The following is a 25,700-nucleotide window of genomic DNA, read 5'->3' on the forward strand; positions in this document are numbered from 1 at the left end:
GCGTTGGTAATGCTGCTGCAGGCAATGATGGAGTTCAAACAAGATAGGAAGCAAGTGATAGAAGTAAGGAGTGGTGAAGCTGTACATATGAGAAGTCTCTGATACCAACCAGAACAGAGGAGGGGAAACCTATGAGGGCATGTGACTATAGGAAAGCAGCAGAGGAAATAAGTAGCTGTTGAAGGTGAACTGAAGAATCAGTCTGACATGCTGATAAATGAAGAGCAATAGGCAAGATGAGATGTTGACATGGCACAGAAGAAGAGAAGAGCATCCAGTTTGAAAAAAGAGGATGAGAGGATGGGGCCAACTCTAGCATGAAGAGCAATATCATGCACTTAGGGACCAATAACAGGGACTTTGGCTATAAGATAGGGACTCATCAGCTGAGAGAAATGAAGAAATGTAAAACTTGGGTGTACTGGTTGATCTTAATATGAATGTGGGCTACCAGCATGATGTGATGATGTAAAAGGCTAATGGAATTTTGGAGTATACTAGACTGGATGGATTCAAAGAAATCCAACTAACCTTGTGCGTAACATTGACAAGATACCACTTAGAATACTGGGCATAGTTTTGTTCACAAGTATTCAAAAAAGATGAGATTAAAATACAACGGATACAAGGGAGAACCACTGAGATGGTTAAGGAAACTAAGACTGTCTTAGAAAGGAAGATTAAAGAAACTTGGCATGTTTACCGTAACAAAACAAAGATTCAAAGGGGATATCATAATTTTCACAAATACATTCACAGAGTGAGCATCGGAGGAAGAGAAGAGCCATTTACATTGGAAGATACTACCGGCACAAAAAGCATATGGTTCCCAGTTGGTTAAGAACAAATTTAGGTTTGAATTCTTCTTGTAATTACCAAACTATCGGAAGTGTAAGGTTTTGGAATGGTTTTCGAAGCAAAGTAGTGGAGGTGAGAACCTTAATTGCTTTAAGATCAAACTGAATAAGTTAATGGACGGAATAGAATGATAGGTAAGGGAGTTTGTGGTTCAACAATCATCCTAATGTGACATGTGGATTCAAGTATTAGCAATGCCCAGGTTGGAATATAGAAAATAAACTCTTTCACTGTATGATAATTGCCAGGCAACCCATGTTTGTCCATGGTTTCCTGCAGGGATCAGGAATTTTATTTTTCTCTTGAGTGCTTTATTGGGTTCTAGTACAGTACATTGTTGTTATTTTTATTGGTTGAGACGGTGTTTTTTACCCCTTCTTTTGAACCACTGGATAACAGTCACAGCTCTGAGGTGCTCCAGTACTCCTGCTGGGAAACTTTTCATATACCTGGCAAGATGGAGCTGTTGTTCTGCCCATAACCAACAGATTGCCAAATTTGGAACCAGAAAGGATTTTTTCCCCCCAGATCATATTAACAAGGCCAATAAAGGTTTTTGTCTTCCTCTGTAGCATGGGGTTTGGTCTTCTTCCTAGGATCCTCTGAGAATTTACTAAGCCACTACCTTTCTGCCATTGCAGTGGTGAGGTTTTGGCAGCGGCTTTGTCTCCCTCTGTGGGATATTATACGGTATTGTCACTCCACTTCAGTGGAGACGGGCGTGCCTTCACGCCAAACAGTGGTTCGAGGGTCTTTTTCCCCTGCACATAGTACCCTCTCAGCTGGCTTGGGGTGGCTCTCCCGCTCTCTCCCCCTTATTCCTGCCTGCCATGACTTCTTTTGTTTGAAAGTTCTTGAAGATGTAAAGGAAGGGGGAGAGAGGGAGGGGCTGATGCCACCGCCCAACCGCCACTGGTTGCTGGTTTGTGCCAGGATCTCTGCGCCAGCAAAAAAGAAAAAAAAAGAATGTCAAATGGACTGAGGAACTGAAGAAAATGTATTGGACCAGCAGGGTCCCTTTCCGGGTTTTTCGGGGCCCCAACAACTCCTTTTATTCAGTCTATCTTCCCACAGATGGCTGAGTCTTCCCCGTTGGGATGGATTGGATCTCTTCTTTACTTCTTTTGCTGCCACGCCTGGCTTGATTGTTTTTGGGAGGCAATTAATCAGGGCAAGGCATACCTTGAAGGGATTCATCTGCTTCTTCCTCTCTCTTCCTAGTATATTCTTGCCACATTTGGTGCCGATGAAATGCCGGAGGAGAGCAACTTGATATCCCCCCCCACCACCAAGGAAGAGAGAAAACAAACCAGAGGGAACTGGGCTGGGACGGAAGTAAACCCTGCAGCTTTCATTCCTCTACCTTGATTGCTGGCATATCTGGCTTGATCAGACAGTGACAGTGATTAATTAAGAAAAAGAACATTGAGCGGAGGGAGAAAGCGGCCGCATTCTTTTTTTACTCTCTCCCTCCCTTGGATGAGGGCTCTTCCAAGCCCACAAGCCTACCAGTCTCTTCCTTGCTCCCAGAGTTTCAGTCTCAAGTAGGATGTGGCCATCATTCACTCCATCCACCAACTTCCCATTTCACTCTGGCCCTCTACCCGGCCCCAGATATTGCTCTGGCCGGTGCAATCCCCCAATCCGCTTCACATGGCAAGGTGTTAAAGTGGATTGGGTGTGTGCCGGCAGCTTCTGCTGTAGTGTGGAGACTTTATTCATGGAGACCTCAAGCTCGTAGCCAGGAAGATGCATCGGGTAAGCATCCCCTGTTCTTTCACAGGTATTCTTGGTATTTCTGGTTTTGTGCCTTTATTTGTAGTGTATAAGGAACCAGGGTAGGTGATTTTCAGGAATCTTTGAGTAAGTGGTTGCCTGTGAACACGGGGAACTGGGTTAAGGGGCCCAGGAGGCCACTTCTAGTTGAGTCATGGTAAAGCCCTACCCCTGTTAGTGAAGGAGAAAAAAGTAGCATTGACAACATTTCTTTAAAATGCCCTTTTCCCCTGCATAAATGCAACTGAACTCTCCTTCTGTAGGAGCTAATTTAATGCAGTATCAGGCATCCCAGCAAGACAGTTTCATTAGTAGGAAAGAACTGAGGTTTCACAGTCGAATCCAGAGTTTCCAAGCTGCTTGAAGGATGTTTCTAATCATTTCCTTAATTGTCTAATAAACAATAAAACTCTGCTTAATTAAATACCAGAAGTTTTCAGTGTTGCAGTAGAATTTCCTTTGGAATGACAGGAGGTTGCTGTCATTTTTTGGTTGCTGTATGTTCAAGCCAATCAAATCTACCAAAGCATAAATACAAGCTGCATTTTACAAACTGCTATATTTTCTCCCATATCCCACACCCAAAATAAGACATACGCCTTGTTTTTGGGAAGGCAGAATGAAGAAGAAAATATTTTTCCATAGTTATGGCCACATAAAACAGGGACAGAGCCTAATTTACAGCTCACTCAGCCTTCCTTTCACAGCTAAATTGTCAGCACCTCTCATCTGCTCAGCCAAAATCTGAAACTATCTGCTGCAAGTGATCTGACTCTATGAGCAGATCTAGGATTTGAAAAAAGATTTAAAAAAATAGTTAGAGCTGTGAAATAGGAGAGAGAGGAGTAGATGATAGACAGCAAAATTCCATAAAGATAACTTGATTAGTGGAACATCAAGACTGTTAAAAAGGAGAGGGTCATTAAGAACTATTGAGTGAAGAGAAATTATTGGGAATCAGGTAGGTTATAATAAGGCACAAAGTCAAGTGACTCCCTCAGCACTGCCTGAATATAAATGCTACTGCTGCTGCTGGGGAGTTGTCTTTAAAATTTGCGTGACATAAGAATCAATGTGGGGTGTGACTGTACCACTGCACCCCCCCGTCTTTGCTGAACTCTGCTGCTTCCTCCATGCAGCTGCTGGAGGAAAAAGAAAGAAAAGAAGCAGCATCATACCCATCATACAGTATCTCCACGCTTCTATTCTGGAAAGAAAAATCAGCTGTGTCAGGTAAGACACATATCCTAATTTTGGAGTGCTAATCTGTCGGGAAAGTGACTGTGGTATATAAGTAACTATAGTAATACATAAACCAATAATTCACCAGTCTGATCATGTGAAAAATGTGTAGGTTATGGGAAGCTCCCAAAATTCACACATTGGGCCCATAAGCAGCCCATGGCATCTTGTGTTCAAAGCTTGTTGAACACTAGTTCTTATTTACAGCCACCTAACTTGTAAATGTTATGTTCAAGACTGCATTTTTCCTGGCATGAAGGAAATACTCCCCAAACCTAGACAGCAATATGGGGTAAATGCTTTAGTCATGTATTTCTGGAGACCACAATTCAAATTAGATCATGACCAATGCTGACGGAAGTTTGTCTGTAAATGAAGTTTACCCATACAAGTCATAAACATTCACTTGGTGTTCTTGGAGCTAGAGCTGTCATAAAAAAGCTTTTAAAAGCATATGCTAGCATTCTGACACATCCACTGACTATGCTACCATTTATTATTCCTTTAAAGGCCTCTGGCTATAAAAATACAATACTATTTTTTTTAAGTTCTGCAAGTTATTTATACATCTCTCTCTGCCATCTTTGTACAATGGTATCCTCATCAGTGTGCTTTGATTCTCAGGGAGAGCACACCAAAGTGCCAAGGAAATGAGTTCTACTTACACTATCATTGTATGATACGTCCGTGCTTCGAGACATACTGGAGTAAAGGAGTTTGGAACTCTCAAAGGTTCCATTTCTTCTGTTCCTCATGGTACTCATACAGACCTGAAACAGTCTAGAAGAAGGAATTTGGCATTTTATTTATCATCTTTAGTTATTTTCTTCAACAGACAAGAAATATCAGACAGTGCTTTGGGTACCACTCAAATCCTGTATTAAAGACTTATTTGTTATTTTTCATTCTTTGATATGAAATATAATATCCAAAAAGACAAAATAATCCTTCAGTTTATTTTTCCATAACTTTGGACCTTTTGACAAAAGGAACATATCATCTATTCCAAGCTGTATGAAGACAATTTAACACAGCAACTGCCATGTAGAAAATCCAGCTGATACTGGAGGATCTCTAGTAACTGTAGATAAGCTCCATGAGGTTGTAGAGGAAGGAGTTATTCCCATTTTATACACAAGGAAGTGAAGCACAGAAATAAGCTTGTCCAACATTCCCTAAGAATAGGGTGACCATACATCCTAGTTTGGCCAGGACAGTTTTGGATTTCGGTGGCTGTCCAGTGAAAGTTAAAATGAGCATCCTGGGTGCAGGGCTCAGAGGAGGGATATGGGACAGCACAATCTGTGAGATAGGAAGCCCTAACAAACAGCAAAATTCTCCTAAAACAGGTTAGCTTAATTAGTGGAATGACCATTACAAAGGGAAGGTGTTTGTTAACACCTGTGAAGTAAAGAACAATGGGTCATTAACAAGCCATTGATTCCCTTAGCTCCCTGAATAATAACAGCAGAGCTGCACCACCCCAGCTTGCCCCCACCTCTGCCTGCAGCATCACCACTGACTTGCGGGGTGAAGGGCAGTGTTCCAGATTTCACATTATCCCATATCACCACCCTACCCAAAAAGCATGCAGAGACAGGAACTGAAAGCCAATCTCATAAATCTTATCCTAAGCATTTAGCAAGACCATTTTTCCCTCCTATCACTTTTTCAGATAGGATCATAGGAAACTAGGGCTGGAAGGGACCTCACAAGGTCATCTAGTCCAGAACCCCTCCTCAAGACAAGTTCATCCCCAGCTAAACCATCCCATCCAAGTGTCTGTCCAACCTGCCCTTGAAAATTTCCAGAAATGGGTACTGAAGGCACTGGCCGACATCATTGCAGAGCCACTGGCGGGAATATTTGAATGCTCGTGGCGCACGGGTCAAGTCCCGGAGGACTGGAAAAGGGCCAATGTGGTTCCCATTTTCAAGAAGGGGAGGAAGGAGGACCCGGGTAACTATAGGCCAGTCAGTCTCACCTCCATCCTTGGCAAAATCTTTGAGAAAATCATCAAGGCTCACATTTGTGAGAGCCCGGCAGGACAAATTATGCTGAGGGGAAACCAGCACGGGTTCGTGGCAGGTAGATCGTGCCTGACCAATCTAGTCTCTTTTTATGACCAGGTCACAAAACGCCTCGACGCAGGAGGAGGGGTGGATGTCGTATACTTGGACTTCAGGAAGGCCTTTGATACGGTATCCCACCCCATACTGGTGAACAAGTTAAGGGGCTGTGACTTGGATTACTGCACAGTCCGGTGGGTGGAGAATTGGCTGGAGGGTCGCACCCAGAGAGTTGTGGTGGATGGGTCGGTTTCGACCTGGAAGAGTGTGGGCAGTGGGGTCCCGCAGGGCTCGGTGCTTGGACCGATACTCTTTAATGTCTTCATCAGTGACTTGGACGAGGGGGTGAAATGTACTCTGTCCAAGTTTGCAGATGACACTAAGCTATGGGGCGAAGTGGACACGCCGGAGGGCAGGGAACAGCTGCAAGCAGACCTGGACAGGTTAGACAAGTGGGCAGAAAACAACAGAATGCAGTTCAACAAGGAGAAATGCAAAGTGCTGCATCTAGGGAGGAAAAATGTCCAGCACACCTACAGCCTAGGAAATGACCTGCTGGGTGGCACGGAAGTGGAAAGGGATCTTGGAGTCCTAGTGGACTCCAAGATGAACATGAGTCGGCAGTGTGACGAAACCATCAGAAAAGCCAATGGCACTTTATCGTGCATCAGCAGATGCATGACAAATAGGTCCAAGGAGGTGATACTTCCCCTCTATCGGGCGCTGGTCAGACCGCAGCTGGAGTACTGCGTGCAATTCTGGGCGCCGCACTTCAAGAAGGATGCGGATAACCTGGAGAGGGTCCAGAGAAGGGCCACTCGTATGGTTAAGGGCCTGCAGGCCAAGCCCTACGAGGAGAGATTAGAGAAACTGGACCTTTTCAGCCTCCGCAAGAGAAGGTTGAGAGGCGACCTGGTGGCTGCCTATAAGTTCGTCAGGGGGGCACAGAAGGGAATTGGTGAGTATTTATTCACCAAGGCGCCCCCGGGGGTTACAAGAAATAATGGCCACAAGCTAGAGGAGAGCAGATTTAGATTGGATATTAGGAGGAACTTCTTCACAGTTCGAGTGGCCAAGGTCTGGAACGGGCTCCCAAGGGAGGTGGTGCTCTCCCCTACCCTGGGGGTATTCAAGAGAAGGTTGGATGTGTATCTAGCTGGGGTAATGTAGGCCCAGCACTCTTTCCTGCTTATGCAGGGGGTCGGACTCGATGATCTATTGAGGTCCCTTCCGACCCTAGCATCTATGAATCTGTATGAATCTATGAATCTATGAATCTATTCCACAACATCTCTAGATAGCCTGTTTTGGTTTTTGACTACTGTCATAGTCAGGAAGTTCCTCCTAATCTCCAACCTAAAATTTCCCTCCTGAAGCTTCAGGTTATTGCTCCTAGCCCTGTCCCTTATGGCCACAAAGAAAAGACCATCTCTATCCTCTCTGTAATTGCCCCTCATGTATTTGAAGACTGTTATCAAATCACCCCTCAGGCTTTGCTTCTCCAGACTAAATAACCCTAGCTCTTTCACCCTTTCCTCATAAATCATGCTTCCCCATCTCCTAATCATTTTGTTGCCATTCCACTGGACTCTTTCCAATGTGTTTACACTTGATTAAAGTGTAGGACCCAAAAGTGAATGCAGAACTTTGCATTAGTTCTCCAGTGCTGAATACAGTGGAGGACTCACTTCTTTTCATTTGCAAGTGACACTTCTTTTCACACAACCCAGTATACTGTTGGCTTTTTTTTGCAGCAAGAGCACAATCTTGGCATATCTTCTGCTTATGATCTACTGTAAACCCCAGCTCCTACTCTGCAAACATCAACTGAAATTTTACATCTGATTTTAGTGTTAAAAAATGTTAAACATTAGTATGAATGTAAGTTATTTTCAAGTTATCTACTGTTGTGTAATGAAAAGTTATTTCTTGCTGCTAATAGGAAATTGGTCTTATAAAGAAGATCCTGGGCTGTCTTCCAGGAGATTCAATTCTATTCCCTGAAGAAGAAACACATTTCAATCATGAGTAACCATCCCAAGTCTAACTTGCCTGCTTCTCAGGTCCCCATCTCTGAAATGGTACTAAAATGATTTTCTATTCTCACCTTTTGACTGTTTAGATTGTAAGACTTTTGGGGCATGGACTGGTCTCTGTTTAAGCCACACACATAACATGGCGATGATCCTTGGGTATTTCCATAACGTAAGTAATACATTCTTAGCTAGGTGGGATAATGCACATCTTCTGGGGTGTCTAAAAATCAGCACGTTTGAAACAAGAGCTGTATTCACAGGTTTGGATTTTTTTAAAAAACAACCACCCAGCAACAAATACAGTATGAATGCATTCAGTATATGACCTACACAGTCCCAAAGAGGCAAGACATCAATTCTTATTTATATTACACTTCTTCAAGAACACTTGACAAATAATTAAAGCTAGGAATAAATCTCAAGAAAAAAAACCCAGTTCCTTAACTGATTTGCTCAGCTGTCCCTTGATGTGGGATAAATTCTGATCCCAAATTGCAGCTCTCCTTAACCTCATCAGAAACCATCAGAAGCTGGCCCTGACTCTTTAAACACATTCCTTGGTGCAGTGCCCATCCACCCCCCTCTCCAGACAGCATTTCCAGCTACTAAAAGTCCCTAACCTAATCTCCATTGCCAGAATTTTCCAATCCATTCTCTCACCAGCTTTTATTGAAAATAACAACCCCACTGTGTCCCATCATAGAGAACACTCCACATGTGTTTCACTGAAGTGCCAATTATAAAAAATGAACTCATTACAATTTCTTGGCTGCTTCTCCCATGTGTTTCATAGGCGTTTCGTTATAAACCAACAGTACTAGAGTTAATGGATCCTTAAAGTGGCCCCAAAGTATAACTCACTGGTTCAATGCTGAAGTCATTATTTTCCCTTCAGAATGATTGTCATTTTAAAAATTCTAAGAACCAGGTTCTATTCAGCATCCCCATAGCAAGAGCAGAAGTACAGTATCACTAGAGCGTTGTAAAAATGTTGCTGTTTAGATGACGACTTACTGATGATAGCAATATAGGAGCTGTCCACTTTTACTGCCTTTTTCTTGAAGTAGAAATACTGGTACTTTACAAGCTAATTGCAAAAGCGATAAAGACTAGAGAGAAAATGGAGTCATAAATTTCTTCATGATACATAAAGCCTGAAAATTTGGCCAAAAATGGATATTTTCAATCTATTTTTATACAATAGAAATATTTTAGATATCTACTTTGCACATCTCAGGCCTAAGAAAAGTATAGCATCTTAAGCATAAAAGCTGAGAAACAAAAATGTGATAATATATAAAACTGCTTTAACACTTACTTATCTCAAGTATCCGTTAAATGCTGCAGAGAACTGATGCCTTCATTAGAAAGATGACATACTTTTGACCCAAAGCGTTCAATAAAATAGTGAATTTACAAAGTATATCTTCAAATGTAAACTGGCATCCTATGGAAGATGGCCACATTCCTGATTTAGTAGGGAAGACCAAGCAGGAAACATATGTACGATACAACAAAGTAGAAAAGGGGAACACAAACCCAGTTTCTTAAGGATCATCATAAGCCACCTTTCCAGACACTAGCAAATACTATCTGCACTCTGTTAGATTCCATAACACCATGATTTTCTGACATACCTGGTATATACAGCAGCAAATCAATTATAATTTATCAGAACTTACGCATGACAGATGGCAAAAATCTCATTCTTTAGGAAAGTTAAATTGATACATTATTAGGCATTATTAGGAGCATGTGGTAGAACAAACATGATTAGAAATTAAGAGACTTATCATCGAAACTCAGATCCACTCATTGGACATGGATCCTACAAGATCTTTGTTGGTTCAAGTCATAATGGCTAGGGACAGAACTTGCACGTAAACCAGTTAAGGTGATCAGAAACTGGTTTAAACCTGTAATACAACAGAAGTTGAGTGCACACAAGCCACTTTCAAAATGGCCAAAACCAGTTTAAAATAAACCTGGTTGGATGTAGTATTATACTTAACTCATTTAGGTCAAACCGGTTTATAGAACTTCTGTCCCAGATCCACTCCTGGTTCAAGTAAACTCACAGTTCACCAGCATCTCAGGATGCTTTGCATCCCTGGACTATGCTGTCTGGTCCAGTGGAGCAGGGACTTCCTTGCTCTTCTGCTCCTTAGCCTGCTTCCGGTCTGTGTCCATCAGCCCATTGGGATGGGGGAGAGTGGGGAGGGGAGGCAGGGGAACAGACCCCCTAGCCAGGGTCTGCACAGCACCTGGAGGAATGGAAAGTCCCTGTGTGGGGGCTTTTTTACCCTCAGCAGCCCTCTCCCCTCCCTCCTTCCAGCAGCTGGGAAGGAGAAAGCGGGGAATTCCCCTCAGCTCACCAGGGCTGCGGGACCCAGGCTGGGGGATACCTCCTAAGGGGGAGGCTCCCCCAGGGTGGGCAGCACCCAGATGTAAAGTGACAGCAGGCAGTTGGGGACAATTGGATGGGCTGGCAATGGCCAGCAGACTGAGAGATATGCCTTAGCACCCCCTGCCTATGGGCCTGGGTCAGTGCAGGCTTCCCCCTGCCTTTCCCAATCAGGTCAGTTGGTTATTGGTTCACCCTATGCAGCTTAGATTGAATTGATTGTACCTCGGGCTTTTTGACTGTCTGTATATAGCCAATAAGACTAGGAGGAAAAGAAACCCTGTATATAGCTAAGCCCCCCCCGCAATTCTGTTTTTGAATCACAAAATTTCCACTATTTCCTTGACACCTGAAGCCTGAGAGAAAAGTCTACCTCCATTCTCTATATAACCACCCTTCAGGTATTTGAAGACTATTATCAAATCCCCTCCCCCCCAGTCTAATTTTCTCCAAACCAAATAATCCCAGTTCATTCAGCATTTCCTCATAAAGCATGTTTCCTAGACCTTTAATATAATTTGTTGATCTCCAGTAAATTATTTTTTATTTTTCCACTGTTTCTTGGAGTCAGGAGCCCAAAACTAGACACTTCAGGAAAGGCCTCACTAATACCAAACAGAGCAGGATACTCATTTTCTTGATTTTGTAAGTGATCTTCCTATTAATAAAGGTCAGTTAAGCATTGGCCTTTCTGGAAAAAGAGAAAGTTGTTGTGTTACATTCATCTTATGGTCACTGACTCCTAGATCCTTCTCTGCAGTGCTATAGCCTAACCAGTCTTTCCTCAATCTGTATTTGTGCATGTAATTTTTTTTCCCAAGTACAGGACCTTGCATTTGTCCTTCCTGAATTTCCTCCAATTGATTGCAGATGATTTCTCCAGTTTACCCAGGTCATTCTGAGTTTACCAAGGTCGTTCTGAGCCCTACACTCTAGAACATCTGCAAGTCCACCCAACTTGGTGTCACCTGAATCTTCGCTAAGTACACACTCCTTCCCATGCTCCAGATTGTCAGTTAAGATATTAAGCAATTCAAGACACAGGGCAGAGCCCTACGGAACCCCACTCTATACATCCTCACAACTAGGTATTAAGCCATTAATGACTATTCATGGAGGATGATGATCCAAATACATCCACCTTCCAGTACGTGTATCTAGACCCTTTTTTTTTTTTAGCTTACTGATAAGACTGTCATAGAAGACAGCCTCAAAACCCTTGGTAAAGTCAAGGTATATAGCATCCACTTCCATCCCCCTCCTCCCCATCCACAAAGCTTGGCACTTTGTCCTAAAAGAAAATCAAATTGATCAGGGCTGACTTTGCTGTCAATTAATCCATATTAGCTGTTCCTGATCACCTTTTCCTTCTCCGGGTGCTTAGAAATAGAATCCTAGATGACCAGCTTCATAATCTTTCCTAGTGCTGAATTCAGACTGACGATAGTTCCCCAAATCCTCTTTCTTTCTTTTCTTAAAGATGGGCACTCTATTTGCCCTTTCCGGTCATCCAGGACTTCACCTGACCTCCAGAAATTCCCAAAAATTATAGCTAATGGCTCTAAAATTATCTCATCCAGCTCCTTCCATATTCAGGGGTGTATCCTGTTGCCAGCAGAAAAACATCTAGCTTTTCTAATCAATCCCTAACCCACTCTGCCACTGTTCTAGGCTGCTTATCTCCTCCCCTATCCTTACCGTCAGTTTCACTTGCCATCTGTTAGCTGGCCTTATTCGTGAAGATGGTAGTAAAAAGATATTAAATACTTAAGCCCTGCTCCACATTATCCATTATTAGATTGTTCTGCATTCTGTAAAGCACCTACACTTTCCTTAATCTTTGTACTTCTGATATTCTTGTAGAATCCCTTTTTGTTGCCATATACATCCCTTGCTAGTTGTATCTCAAATCATTTGTTGGCCTTCCTGATTTTTCTCACTACATATTCATGAAATACTCTTATACTCTTCCCTAGTTAGATGTCCAATTTTCCATTCTTTGTAGGATTCTTTTTCAAGTTTCAACTCACTGAAGAGTTTTTTGTTTAGCTGGGCGGGTCTCCTGCTGTATTTCCTATTCTTGCTTTGCCTGGGGACAATTCGTCCCTGTGCCCTTAACTACTTAAAGTACAGCCAGCTGTCCTAGACTCCTCCCATCAATTCCTTGAGGTTGTTAAAGTCTGCTTTTCTGAAATCCAGTGTTTTTATTACACTGCTCTCCTTCCTTCCTCCCCTTAGGACCTTGAACCCAATCATTTCATGGTGGTGGCCACACAAGCTATCCCCCATGCAATCCAAAAATTTGATGGACTACCTTTGCACTGATGTGTCACCCGCCTGGTAGATGTCCTAGTAACTGAAGTCCTTCATGAGAACCAGGTCCTGAAATCTGGAAACTTCTTCCAGATTTGGTGGTCTAAAGCAGACACTTACTATGACATTACCATACAAGCACCTGTTGCTACCACTTCTCTCTGCACTTGCTGTGGGCCTGTAAGCTGCCTTGAAACAACTGATACCATTGTTTTTTTTCAAATGGGCACCATTAGCTACAAGTGAAATGAGCACAGAGGCAACATAAACAAGTGTTTTAGGCAAGACAAAATGTAGACAGCTGTAGAATATAGAAAAACATGATAGAGTGGAGAAGCAAAACAAGCCCAAAGATGGCTCATTAGGTTCAAAGTAAGTTAAAGAAATAGGCTGAGGGTGACAGATTGATGAGGAAATAACCACTGTAAAAGGTAACTGGTGAGGATCTATAGCATGACCATATATATAAAATATACAGAAGAAGGCTGTAAAAAGGTATAAAAGCCTAAGGAAAAAACTTCAGTTTTGGGAGCTCAAGCAAGAGGAGACTACACCAGTCAAAACTGTGACCTCCAGTGCCGTGACAGTGCTTGGCCAGCTGACTCATCATGCATCATTCAGAAATCCTGTGTAAAAATAACTTTACTGGCTGTTTGGGGTTTTCTTTGAGCAGTGGTATTGCTTAAGTGTTCAATAAATTATGATTTGAGATCAAAATAGTCTCATACCAATTATTTCATTCCATTCACACCACCCATTAATCAAAATTAAGTGCAACACTGCCACTGCTACTTCTCCCTGTACCAGTACAGCGAAATCACCTTCCACCACCACTTTTCCCTGTGCCAAAACAGGAAAAGTGCCTGCTGCCACCACTTTCCCTGTACTAGCACGTGGATAGTGCTGCCAAAGCTCCCTGCCATGCAATGCCCCCAAAGCCCTATCTGTGGGCCAGATCAAAAGGCTCCACAGACTGTGGCTTTGGCTTCAGCCCACAGGATGCAAGTTGCCAACTCTGAAGAAACAACACTACCTCTTACTTTTTTCCTTCCTGAATAATTTATACCTATCCACAATAGTATTCGAGTTGTATGAACTATCCCACGAAGTCTCTGTTATCCCAAATGTGTAATAATTCCATAATTGTACAGGGATCTCCAATTCTTCCTGCTTATTCCCTGTGTTTCTTGCATTAGTATACAAATATTTTAGGTACCTAACTGATTGAATTCATTTCTCTTTGGGAACATTGTTAAGCTTTCTCCTTTTGCTTCCTCTTTCTTAGTTTTTATCAAGGTTTCTTCACTTTTTTACTTACTTCTGGGCTTATGTCTCTAGCCCTCAGTGAACCTAGTTTAAAGCCTTCTTCACTAAGTTAAGGAGCCTGTATATGAAGACACTCTTCCTCCTCTCTTGAAAATATAGTTTTAGGAAAATTGCCAAGAAATTTAATTTTCTACCAGGAAATGGTAAATGAAATATTTTCTTTCTGACCAGATCAAATGATTCAGCATCAGAGGAAGACAAGAATGAAAGGGACTTCATATCCTATAAATCCTTCCCATAAACTAATTAATCTCCACCTTAAAAGCAATTAGCTTCCTTGCCCTTACTACTCCTACATTAAGTCTGCATCTTGAGATTTAATTACACCAGGGATTTAGAAATCTTGAGGTGAAATTACATCAAGTTTTACCTGAGTAAAGTCAAAAGGATTTTACCACTGATTTTGAATTCACAGCCCAGTAAGGATATATTCTTCACTTGCATCAATTTACCCTCAGGGAAAAGCTTCTTTTAAAGCTACAGTTGAAGGTAAAAAGCTCCATGGGGAGAAATGCAATTTTGTCTGCATCTCTATGATACATTTGTTAGCTGAATTTTATTTAATGGTCTGCTTAATAAGCTTAACACCAGTAAACTGACCATGGACACTGCTGGATTGAAAAAAATTAAAAGGAAACAAGAGCTTTAAATTATTCAGAGCTCTAAAGGATTTCAAGCCTGCCTCTCTGTCTTTGTAAATAATTTACAGGAATCAATAAAAAGCATTAAACTGAAAAGTTAGGGAGAGCTTAGAAAAGCAATACCAACCCTGTGCCCCAACTTTAAAGAGTTCTTATTTCTACCATTGTTTAAGTCAATATTTCAAGAAAAGTGTACCCAGCCACTGAGTCAGGGATAGCTCTTATAAAAGTAGTATGTTGAAGATTATGTTTTGTTTAGAAATACATGTTACATAATGTCAATTATCATATGGTATGAAATACAAAACTCAGTCGATGCCGTTAACTTAAAAACATGCACCTGCCAACACATTTATATATCATATTGCAACGTTTATGGAAAAACCCTAGCTCTTACAACAAAGACTATTTCATTATGACTTAACTTTCTAAAACAGAAAACTTTGAAAAATATAAAACTAAAGGATTGAGACCATTAGTTTTAAATATAAGAATATCACTATGACTTCCCTAGCAGCTCCAGCAGTAAAAGTACACGCTCCGAGGCTGGAACTGACTGAAGGAACAAGAAATGGAAGTCACATACGAAGATGCTTTTTATTGTTTTGTTTTTTTTAAGTCTCCAACTCTTAATATCAGATTTTCAAAATATTTCCTTACTAAAGCCATATTTAGCCCCAATTTAAATATCATGGCAAACTTTAATACTGAAAGGTTTCTGGAGCGTGCATACCTGGGTCTCATTTATGTAAGTAGTTTATGCCACTAGCTCCAAGTGCAAAGCTTATTAGGATATAAAAAAAAATGTTAGTTAGCTCATTTCCTAAGCCATGAATATCTATATCTTAGTCTAAGAAGCAACATACTTTAACTATTGAAAATAAAAAAGTAATCACATACCAGTTTGGAGAGCACAGCAAAAGTGTCCTGAATGTTTGCTCTTGTGATCCTGTTGACTACATGTCTATTCAAGAGGAAGGTTTTAATATACTTCAGCCTTCAAAGCTCCACCTTTTTTTCCTTCTGTGTCATGCTGCCTTTTAATGGGAAGTAAAGGAAGATGAAGGGATCAGGACTCAAAGCAATAGAAATTATTCAGCAATTGATAATAGGTATAAAGTAAATACTGGCAACAGGATATTTATAAACTGTTCAAACAACATTGCAAAGTTTCCATTCTGTCTACTGCCACTGTACTAGAGAAATTGATAGACATATCTCAGTTTAAATTTCTACAATTGACAGCACTAATTGAAAACCACAAATGCAATAAAAGTACTCATTATGGAAACCAATGTTTGATCTTAAATATATCAGCAGAAAGATAAATATATTTTTAATGCACTTACTGCTTTCTAATCAAATTTAATAAACATACTAGTTAGAATAATAATTAAGTTATCAAGAAGGATTCTGTTATCTTGTAATGGGTATTGTCAGAAATCAGGTGAGGTCGGAAGTGGTCCATGGGTTTAAGGCAGTGTTCTTGAACCTAGCTGGGGCACACATCGTCTGGATTAAGTCTAGTGGAGTACTTCACTCTTACACTCAAAATGTGTGGCAGGGTTGTATTTCCCGTAAAACATGTAAAATATTCCATTCTCCTGACAGAGGAAATCATACCACTATTGAAAAGCGCTGTTAAAAAAATGACACCCAATATATCTTTCTTTAAGCAAAGGATTAGTGTCTATACCACTGGTATAACTTTTTTTTTAGTCTCAAAGCACACCTCCATAATTGTTCTGAATTGTGTGGCACCCCAGCTGAAAATCAAAGAGGTAGAACTAAATTCAGAAAAGATCTAGAGGGGGACCTTGAGACTAAAAATGCTGATACTCATTGATTTAGATGGTGCCACTTAAGGATGACAGAGCCATGACCTCACTCTGTTATGCCCTGGCTCTTTCCACTGTCTGCCCTGTCCTGACCCCTGGTCTGTACCTCAGGGAGTAAGGACAGGCCCCCACTGCTGAGACTGCTCCTGCAGGGTCTCACATACCAACAACTTCCCTTGCAGTCCTTCCTGCTGGCCCTGGGAGTGTGGGAGGGGACAAACCACAGTGCAAAGCATTGCTCCATCTGTATATCCGCCCTCCCACTTGCAATGGAGCACACTACTGGGAGCATTGGTGGGAGAGGAGGGGAGAGGACTGGGGGAAACACAGGGGCTTCCTGGGGGAAGAGAAGGGCATTGGAAGGCAGCAGCAGTGACTAACCTCAGAGAAGCAGCTGTAGTAGCTGGGGCAGGCAGAGGATGCTAGATGAGGAAACAGCATTTATCTTCTCACTCAGGGTAACATCATGGCACGCTTCCAACACTCTTGTAGCACACCCTTTGGAAATCACTGCTTTAAGCAAGGCAAAAAACAGCATTTGTTATTGTAAAAGTATGGCATGTAAAAGTATCCCAGTTACAGGCCACTAAGCCCCACTGGGGCACTGGAGGCAGGGCTCCAATACTTCTTTAACCTCAGCATGAGAAGGAGATGATGTGATCAGTACCACACTCCAACCCCCAGGTAGCTCCTGCTACCCACTAAATAGAAGATTGGGTAGCCTCAGCGTGATGCTGGAAATGGAAACAATGAGTGGAAACACATTGCCCTCACCTGGGATAAAGCCTGGGTCATTCTTGTCCACAGCCAATCATCCTACTGACTGAGCTACACCACTCTCAAAAATATGGTGGGTATGGCAGTGTTTTCATGAAGCAGGCTCTCTGTTTTCAGTGTAAAACAGGTGCAGATTACTCCAGACATACACAGTACCACTTACCTACACTCAAGGTGTGCCTTGCCAAAAAAATTAGACTGTTTTATGTATGCAATCTGAGAACAAATAAAAACAATGCATACAAAAGTAAGGCATGGCCAGGTATTGACATTATTAAGAACTGAAAGAAATTAAGTGAGTCCTGAAGTATCTTCCACTGTACTAAGAGCAGATACTGAAATCCATACAAAGAAAAAGTATTTCAAACACAATACTTTATGAGACAAGAAAATGTGTTTAAAGGGGTAGGAAGGTGACTGCACCCTACAGCCTGCAGTTTGAAGCTCACACAACACACTACAGTATTCACTTCACAGCCATTGGCAGTAGACCAGCCCTATCCCAATACCGAATATGAGTATAATTGGTCATTTATAGTCATAATCAGAGCCGGCAACAACACCTGTTAAAAGCTGTATGACGCTTCTAATGGTAAGACTGTTTGCAGCTGCATGGCACTATTTGGGCTAAAATTTCCCATGCCAGGTGACTACCTTAGGCTGACTTTGCTTTGAAAGTTTGGGCTAAAACAATCCTACTGTTTCCAAGAATGAAACTGGGGGAAGGGAATGTTTTGCCATGTTAAAGAAAATAAATAAAAAAATTGAGAGATTTGGACACAACCACTGTTTAAAACAAGGACTTCACTTTGGAACACACATCACCCTAGTGTCATAAATGTGGCTATCACCGCTTTAGTGAATGTTTGCCCAGCTTTTGCTGTGTTAAAAACCTTTGAAAAAAAATCATTTTGCATATGTTCAGTAAAGATATATTCTAGAAATTCCACCAGAACTTCTACATAGGGCAGGACAGAATACACAAAATCTTCAGAACAACGGAGCATGCACCAACCCAACTAGGGCTCAACATACACATCTACACCACACGTTTACTGTGGAGCTGCCTAATTAGCTCCACAGTAAATGTCCTATTGTCTACACATGCGGCCATGTAGGCCATGGTAAATGAATAAACTTATAAATAAAAGTACTATCCCTGGCTGGTTGAGCCTTAAGATGGGGGAGCCAGCAGCCCTGGGCTGCCTGTTTCCCTGTCTCCGCATTTGTCTCAGCACACACCGCTTTGGTGTGCTTTGCGCTGCTTTTTTCATCTGGGCTTTTGTTTTGTTTTTTTGCTACTGGAAAATCCTGGTAGCAAATTTTTCCCCCACACTTCAATTAGTAGCACCATGCATGGTTTACCATACAACATGTACCGTTTGTGGCATTGCAAAGAGGTTTTGCAGCATCACAAACTGCATGTGCTTGTATGTCTGGATCCAGCCATAGAGGCCACAGGAAACCCACTTTTTCAGATTAATAGAACCACACCTTTCCTACCTTTCCTTTTGTGGGGAAGCAGAGGTCAGGTAGATAATGGTTATTCAAGCAATCCCTGCTTTCAGCCAAGTCCCTTCTAAAACAGGAGTCAGGGTTTGGTTTGCTCTTCACCAGCTCAGCTGAACTTCTCCTTTTTAAGTCCTCCCTAAAGGCCCAAGACTCCTTGAAAGTATACCTGGGTGGGCTCTTTTTGAACCCAGGGCACAGTATTAACCCTTGTTTGACCAGTGTGGGCTTTGTCCACAATTATGCATTCCTATGCATTTTAACTGCCTGGTCCTTAAACCAGGAATGATTAGATTATGTCTGCATGGCAGTTGCTACAGCTCACAGCGACATACCCAGGCAAGCTCAATGAAATAAGAACCATGTAGTCATGGCTTTCAGAAAGCTTAGCTGAAGCGACAAAAGCCACCTGAGAAGCTGAGTAAATATTGGAACAGGTTTCTTACTCACTGCTGAGCTCTATACTGTCCCTTGACACATGGAAGAACTCAAGCCTAACTCAAGCTAACTTTAACTCAAAGTTAAAGTTAGCTTAGATGCACTTAGGTGAGCTGCAGTCACCCTCATTCTTTTGGTTTAGTACCCCTAGTCCCATTCTTAGTGAGCCGTGTGTTCTGGCATAGTATGCTGGACAGATCATTATTATGGCAGTTGCTAACACTGAAATCACAAGATGCGTCTTAATACATCACCTGTTACATTGCTTTAAATAAACAGAACAGTTGGACATTCCAACAAATTTCTCTTTTTGCAGGAATGCCAATCAAACTCTTTTTCTGATTTTTTGCTCAGGCCACACTCTGCTAGCATTCTGGCTCATAACCAGGGATGAAAACAGACACTTGTGTTGACAAATTTTCCATAGTCAAACTAATTTGCTGTCTATGATGTGCCTCTCGCATCCCCTTTTAGGGCTTCAGGCAGTAATGACCCACTCCTTCCTTTTTATCCAAATTGCTGAAACTCACTTTGAGAAAAGGTCATAAGTTACAGGACTTCTTACTCCTTTTATATTGCAATTTGGAAGAACAATCCTTTTGCATTCACTAGGGACAGCAAGTGTGTTTCATCTCGTCTCCAGCTCAGCCACTGCATTTAACTGCTGCATTAGGGGGGTGGAGGGGAAAGGCAATGAAAAGAATTAAATGTGAACTGTATAATAATACTTAGCAAATTTCATCCCTAAAGTGCCTTAAACATTACTGAAACGATCTTCACAGACCTATGAGGGTAAGTAATTATTTTTCCCCATTTCAATTCTAACCTATTTGTACCTCTAATGCTAGCTCGCATCTCAGATACACAGTGTTCTCAGCAATGGTGAGAAGATCCACATTTAGGCTTTTTACTATTCTCCAATTGTGGCTAAAGGGCATATATGAGCATATTACCCTATGGGTGAAATAGCACAGATTATGAGTGGTACTCTGCAGTAGTGGTCAAGTGCTTAAGGGGCAGGAGGCAAAGGACACCTTGAATCCAGGATTCAAATATCAGTAGCATCTTGAACATGTCAGATCAACTGCTGCCTATACTAACCCACCGAAGAGCCTGTATCAATAATGTGACTACTGCCCTTTAGGAAATGGCCTCAAGCAGGAGACCTGGGAACCAGGAAGAGTCAGACTTACCCAGCAGAATATCTGTACAGCAATATCCCCAACCTGGCAACCCCCACCTGGCACCCAGTTTCACCCTCCCTGGAGTTTTTAGAGCAACTGGGGATCTGTCTATTTTGTGTTCAGAGGCCAATCACCAAGGTATGCACTGATCAAGCTTCACACCTGACACGGATCATGCCTGAAAGATAGAGCTACACCTTTGGGTTGGAAGCAGGTTAGGAAGGAGTACAGGGTGTGAGGTAGTTATTAAGCCATACCTGGAGATATAGGTAGGTACTGGAGGATAGTGTGGGGAGAGCAGGTGTGTAGGGTTATTAAAGGGGCAAAGAGCATTGAAGACTGGGGGATGATTTGCTAGGGCAAGAAGTAGGGACTGCAGACAGAGAAGTCTGGGAGAGTATATCCTCAGAGAAGGACACTAAGGGTGTGTCTACATGTGCTTTAATGTGCTTATCCTAATGTACATTAAATTTTGTGCCTCTGGACACCTATACACCTGACGGACTTGTGCTCCAACATGTGCTAATTAGTACACGTTGGAGCAGACTAGATTAACTGCATCTGCTGCAAGTTTGCAGAAGTGTTCTAATTAACAGGCTCCAGCAGCCTGCACCTCACATGTATTCAGTGTCCCCATGTTTCAAAATGGTTGTGGGGGCATATTACCTAAAGCTCGAACAAGCTTTAATTAAAACACCCGCACCACCATTTTGAAGTGCAGGATGCTGAATACACATGATGCTGCAGTCACTTTAGTTAGAAGGGCTCTCAGAGCCGCTCTAATTAAAGTACCACCTCCACCCCAGAACACATGTATAGATGGCCTCCAATATGAGGTACTAAATTAATGCACATTAAGCTGCGGTAATGAGCATTAGCGCAAGCACATGTTTTTTAGGTGATGCTATTCTACTGAGCATTAGCATATTAGCCCTTTTTTTATGCGCCACTTTAATGCACACTAGAACAAGCTACTACACATTAAAGCACACGTGTAGATGTGCCCTAAGTGTCTTAGGATCATCTAGAAAATTCTAGACCAGGTACAGGCAGCAACAAATTGGGCTATTTCTGTTTTACTCCTGAGGGCCATGTTTAGATAATACCTTATTTATAGTGACTTTGCCAATGGAAGAACATATGCAGAAGAGGAAAACTCAGGGTTTTGAAAGCTTACAATGTTTAGACATGGGCATGAGTTCAGAAATTCAATTTTACTAGTAATGCATTTTAGGTGACTAAAATTATTCATGAATTTGGGCTGAATTTGATTATAGCTTGGCTGCAAAAAGGAAAGTAGTTTTGCAAGAGTCAAAATGCTTTGGATACAGTCAATATTTTTCTTAGACAGCCTCAGAACAAAGCATTTTGAAAGAGCATTTTAAACATGACCTTATCTTAAAATAGAATAACAAGGGTTTAATATACCGAAAAAACCAAATAAAGCATTTCATTTCGGTCAACTCAAAACAAATTCTGATTTTTTTTCTGTCCAACAAGTCAAAGAATCTCTTGTTCACATAGCTCTAGCAGATTTCCCACCTGCGCTGTGTCAGTGGATGGAACTTACAACAACATAAAGAAGCCAAGCATCGTGTAAATGGTGACATTAATAAGCATGTAACATATGCTGTGAACATGCTGAACACCTGTTCAAGGAATACCATGGCCAAGTTGTCTAGGTCCATCACCATGACTAACATCTGCCTAATGTGTAGCCTCGCACATGGCTTCCTACCAGGGGATTTTTCTAGCTACTATGTAAGCTTCTTCTACCTGTTAAATTTTAGATCTGACATGGCTATGCCATGCTCCCCTCCTAGCTCCCTAGCTGGGTACTTAGCTGCCACAGACATCCTGGCTCACTGACAACCTCACTGTGCATGGCATGAATATTTCCAAATAATAGTTCCCTCGCTTAGTGTATCCCTCACAAGAGCGAAGGAGTAACCCCTTGCAACCATGGCTGATCATGCTCACTGTCCACACTCAGACAGTAGCCAATACATGCTATAATTATGCCTTGAAATATTTAATCAATAGACAAAACCTTCAGCTTCACAGTGCTAAAATTGGTATTACTTTACTAGTATTTCAGTAGTACTTCTAGTGCTTTGTATATGCAATGATGATGCTAAGGAGAGAGAAATCAAAAGAGTGCTCTTACTATGCAAATTGTGCACCACTAGGGATATTTTAACTTTTGGGTTGGTTGTTCCACTTCATGATTTGAAGTGGATGTCTTAGTGCATTCTGGGCCGTCCACTATGATGTGGGTTTTTTTGATAGAGAAGTGATAAGACAGGAGTCTCTTTCACTGCCTTACCCTTTCATGTACACATGGATCATGGTAGAAGAGGATTGAAAATGCTGGAGAGGTATGGTTATCCAAAAGTAGGTTGTTACCATTTGAGAAATTTTCTCCAGTGGTTGCAACTTTACATATTAGAATTGATGGAACAATACCTACATTTGGGAAAACTGATCCACGATTTGCAATGACAAGGGCTGACAGTGGCTCAGGAGGCTGTGGCTATGGAGTGTGGGAGAGACAGACAAGAGCGCACACAGGAAGAAATGGACTTAGAAGCAAGAGAATAGACTTGAAAGAAGCAGAGATGACTATTAGGGAAAGAGGATAATGTAGATAAACATGAGGAATTCAGGAAATTACCTGAGGCTTAGCTCTGAGATGAACGTATAGAATATAAGGACATTTTCCCACAAAAAATAGGGGAGAAACAAAACAGTTGGTATTAGATGAATAATTTCAGTGCCTGCTGTGGGGGGATAGTGAAAAAAGTGGGGCAAAGCAGGGTCATGAACTTGGGTTAGTATCCATGTATGGAAGGTTGGTTCCCCATTGGAAAAGGACCTACCCAACTGGTTCTGTATGTCTATTAGCACTTTGAATTGTGCTGCCAATCATTCTTGGCAGAAGTGATCTTTTAATTAAAATAGCTCATTTGGTATGCTGGATTTTTGGTATAAATACTACCAAGGCTCATTCATGAGCCTTCTCCCATCCCATTCTGAAATATCCCATACCACTGAAACATTCTGGTTAATCATAATCCTCCAAATTCTCTCACTGAGGGGCAACAGGATATCCTGAAATCATGGTGTGTACCACTATAAGCTCATTGGACACTTGTATACCGTGTACACATAATGAAAATGTCACTGTGTGGCTTAATGGCATCACACTATAGACATGCAAGAGTTTTGGGGGATTTAAAATGAGTTTGCATTATTACAAACTAGTAGTTTGCAAAGTTGCAAATTGCAACAATGCAATTGTCAGGTCAACCCCTGGCTGCAGGAGAAGCAGGCAGACTCCATGGAACAAAAGGATCAGGCCCCTCACTGTTCTTGCCTTCAGTAGGTGCCTGCAGCTGGAAGATGCCTGGGGCCATCCAGGAACAGGCTGGCTTGCCCCGGGGCAGCACAGGAAAGCAGCAGGAGGAGGGCTGTGATTGCTGGTGGCGTGAACAGTGCACAGGGCGCTAGAAGGCCAGGTGGGCTGCTAGCTGGCTGGGTGCTGCCCCAGCTCAGGGGCACCTGATCCAACGCTTCCCAGAGCCTGCTTTCTAAGCACCCCTTCCAGCTGCTGCTGCTGCCCCTGGCCCCAGCCCTGCGGAACTAGCAGAGACCTGCATTGCACAGCCCTGACCCCCTGCACCCTGCACCTGCTCTGGGTTTGCCCGCCCAGGCTGAGCAGCAATGTTGTGGGACAGAAGCTGTTGCTCAGTGTGGGGGGGAAAGTGGCCCCTCCCTCTCGCCACCACCGAGTGGTTCCTGCTGCAGCTGCCTGGAGCCCATGCTGTGCTGGGCTGCCCTTCATTCGGCTGCCCAGCAGAGCAGCGGGGGCATTGCAGAGCTCCCACACCCCACATCCACACACACACACACCCACAGCCCCCCACCTACTCAATACCCACCCACCCATACCCCCCACCCCTCAACACCCTGACCCAATATGCAAGAGTAAGACCTCATTGGAGCTATTATGCAATCACCTCTATATACACCACACAAACATACAAATCAGGACAAAATTATTTTAAAAATAAAATTAAAATATGTTATTGTCAACATTTGATTTTTATTATATAATTTGATGGTTTTTCCTGTTCCAAGATGGCAAACCCCCTTTCCAAAAACACTACTTCTGGGGGCAAGGGGAGGGACTACCAGTGGCAAAGGTCAGGGGGCAGGGCTTCCAGTCCCAAGATGGCAACCAGGGGGCAGGGCACTTGTTAAGGGGTGGGGCTAGGGTAGCCCTTGAAAGCTCACCAAAACTCCTTAAGCAGCCCTCCAGCTGAAATAATTGTCCACTCCTGTACTAAGCAATGGGTTTCAGCTTCAGTAAAGCATACGTGGATTTGGTCTCAGAAAACAAAATCTTTACTATCAGAATAGTGGGAGAATGGAACCAGCTGTCTAAGGAAGTTGAAGAATCTGCTTAATTAAAGGTATTCAAGGTGGCAGGGATGATTTAGGAGTAGTGCATAAACCATTCAAGTCAGGGTTGGAGTAGATTACCCTTGAGGCTTTTTCCAACCCTGTAATTCTAAAACTTTAGAGATTAACTGTTATGAAAGCATGATACCAACGTGGTACTTATATCTCATAAAAGTTTCTAACAAATAACTTTAATAAGCAAAGACATTTTGCTAAATAGGGATCTCAGTCCTCCAAAAATTTCTGTGTTTGCTCTCAAAACCCTTGTATGAGACACTGAGGTCCTGACTTGGCCAAAGGTATAGCAGATGTTTGTGGCAGATATGGAAATCCAATGCCACTTTTGCCCTCTGGTGATATGCACAGCTTCACAGTATGTGAAACAGTACAATTATTTGTTGTGGAAAGACTTTTCAGGCCAGTTCTTTCTGGGAAAAATGGAACTCTTCCTAATCTGGTTAACCATTTGTCTACCATGGGCCTTAGCTAGTTCTCAATTTGTTAGCAACTAGATCATGAAAGTAATCTCAATTTTTTACCACCAGCACCAAACCTCATGTTAGAATTTGTAATATGTTTGCATAAGCTCAAACTACAATGGCTTTGTTAGACATGGCTTTGTTAATTTAGGGGCACTGTCCCTAAAAGTATAACAGGAATATAAAGTACATTTCAGTTCTAACACATGATGGTGATGTCAGCCTCCCCAAGGGAATTTTTTTGCTTGTGTTCACACTTGAGTTTGAAACGGGTGGGACAGGGAAAGGTACAGTTTCACAGAAGCTTTTCGATGCTCTTTTAAGGCATTGACTATAGAAGGTTTTT

The 25,700-nt window shown here is 42.2% G+C and overlaps 1 protein-coding gene across 1 annotated transcript in view; it reads right to left on the minus strand.

Moving 5' to 3' along the window:
- Nucleotides 1–17,715, minus strand: part of TRPM8 (transient receptor potential cation channel subfamily M member 8) — a 142,560-nt gene extending 124,845 nt beyond the window's left edge. Inside the window, exons 1-4 of the mRNA XM_090044993.1 lie at nucleotides 17,278–17,715; nucleotides 16,885–17,013; nucleotides 15,566–15,702; nucleotides 4,542–4,656 (exon numbers count right to left, since the gene is read on the minus strand). Of these exons, the coding sequence (XP_089901119.1) occupies nucleotides 4,542–4,640 (99 nt within the window). The 5' untranslated portion in view covers nucleotides 4,641–4,656; nucleotides 15,566–15,702; nucleotides 16,885–17,013; nucleotides 17,278–17,715. The remainder of the gene's footprint in view (nucleotides 1–4,541; nucleotides 4,657–15,565; nucleotides 15,703–16,884; nucleotides 17,014–17,277) is intronic.
- Between the last annotated feature and the right edge of the window lie 7,985 nt (nucleotides 17,716–25,700).

This window comes from Crocodylus siamensis, chromosome 4 (genome assembly GCF_052110815.1).
Source record: "Crocodylus siamensis isolate JL-2025a chromosome 4, ASM5211081v1, whole genome shotgun sequence".
NCBI lineage: Eukaryota > Metazoa > Chordata > Crocodylia > Crocodylidae > Crocodylus > Crocodylus siamensis.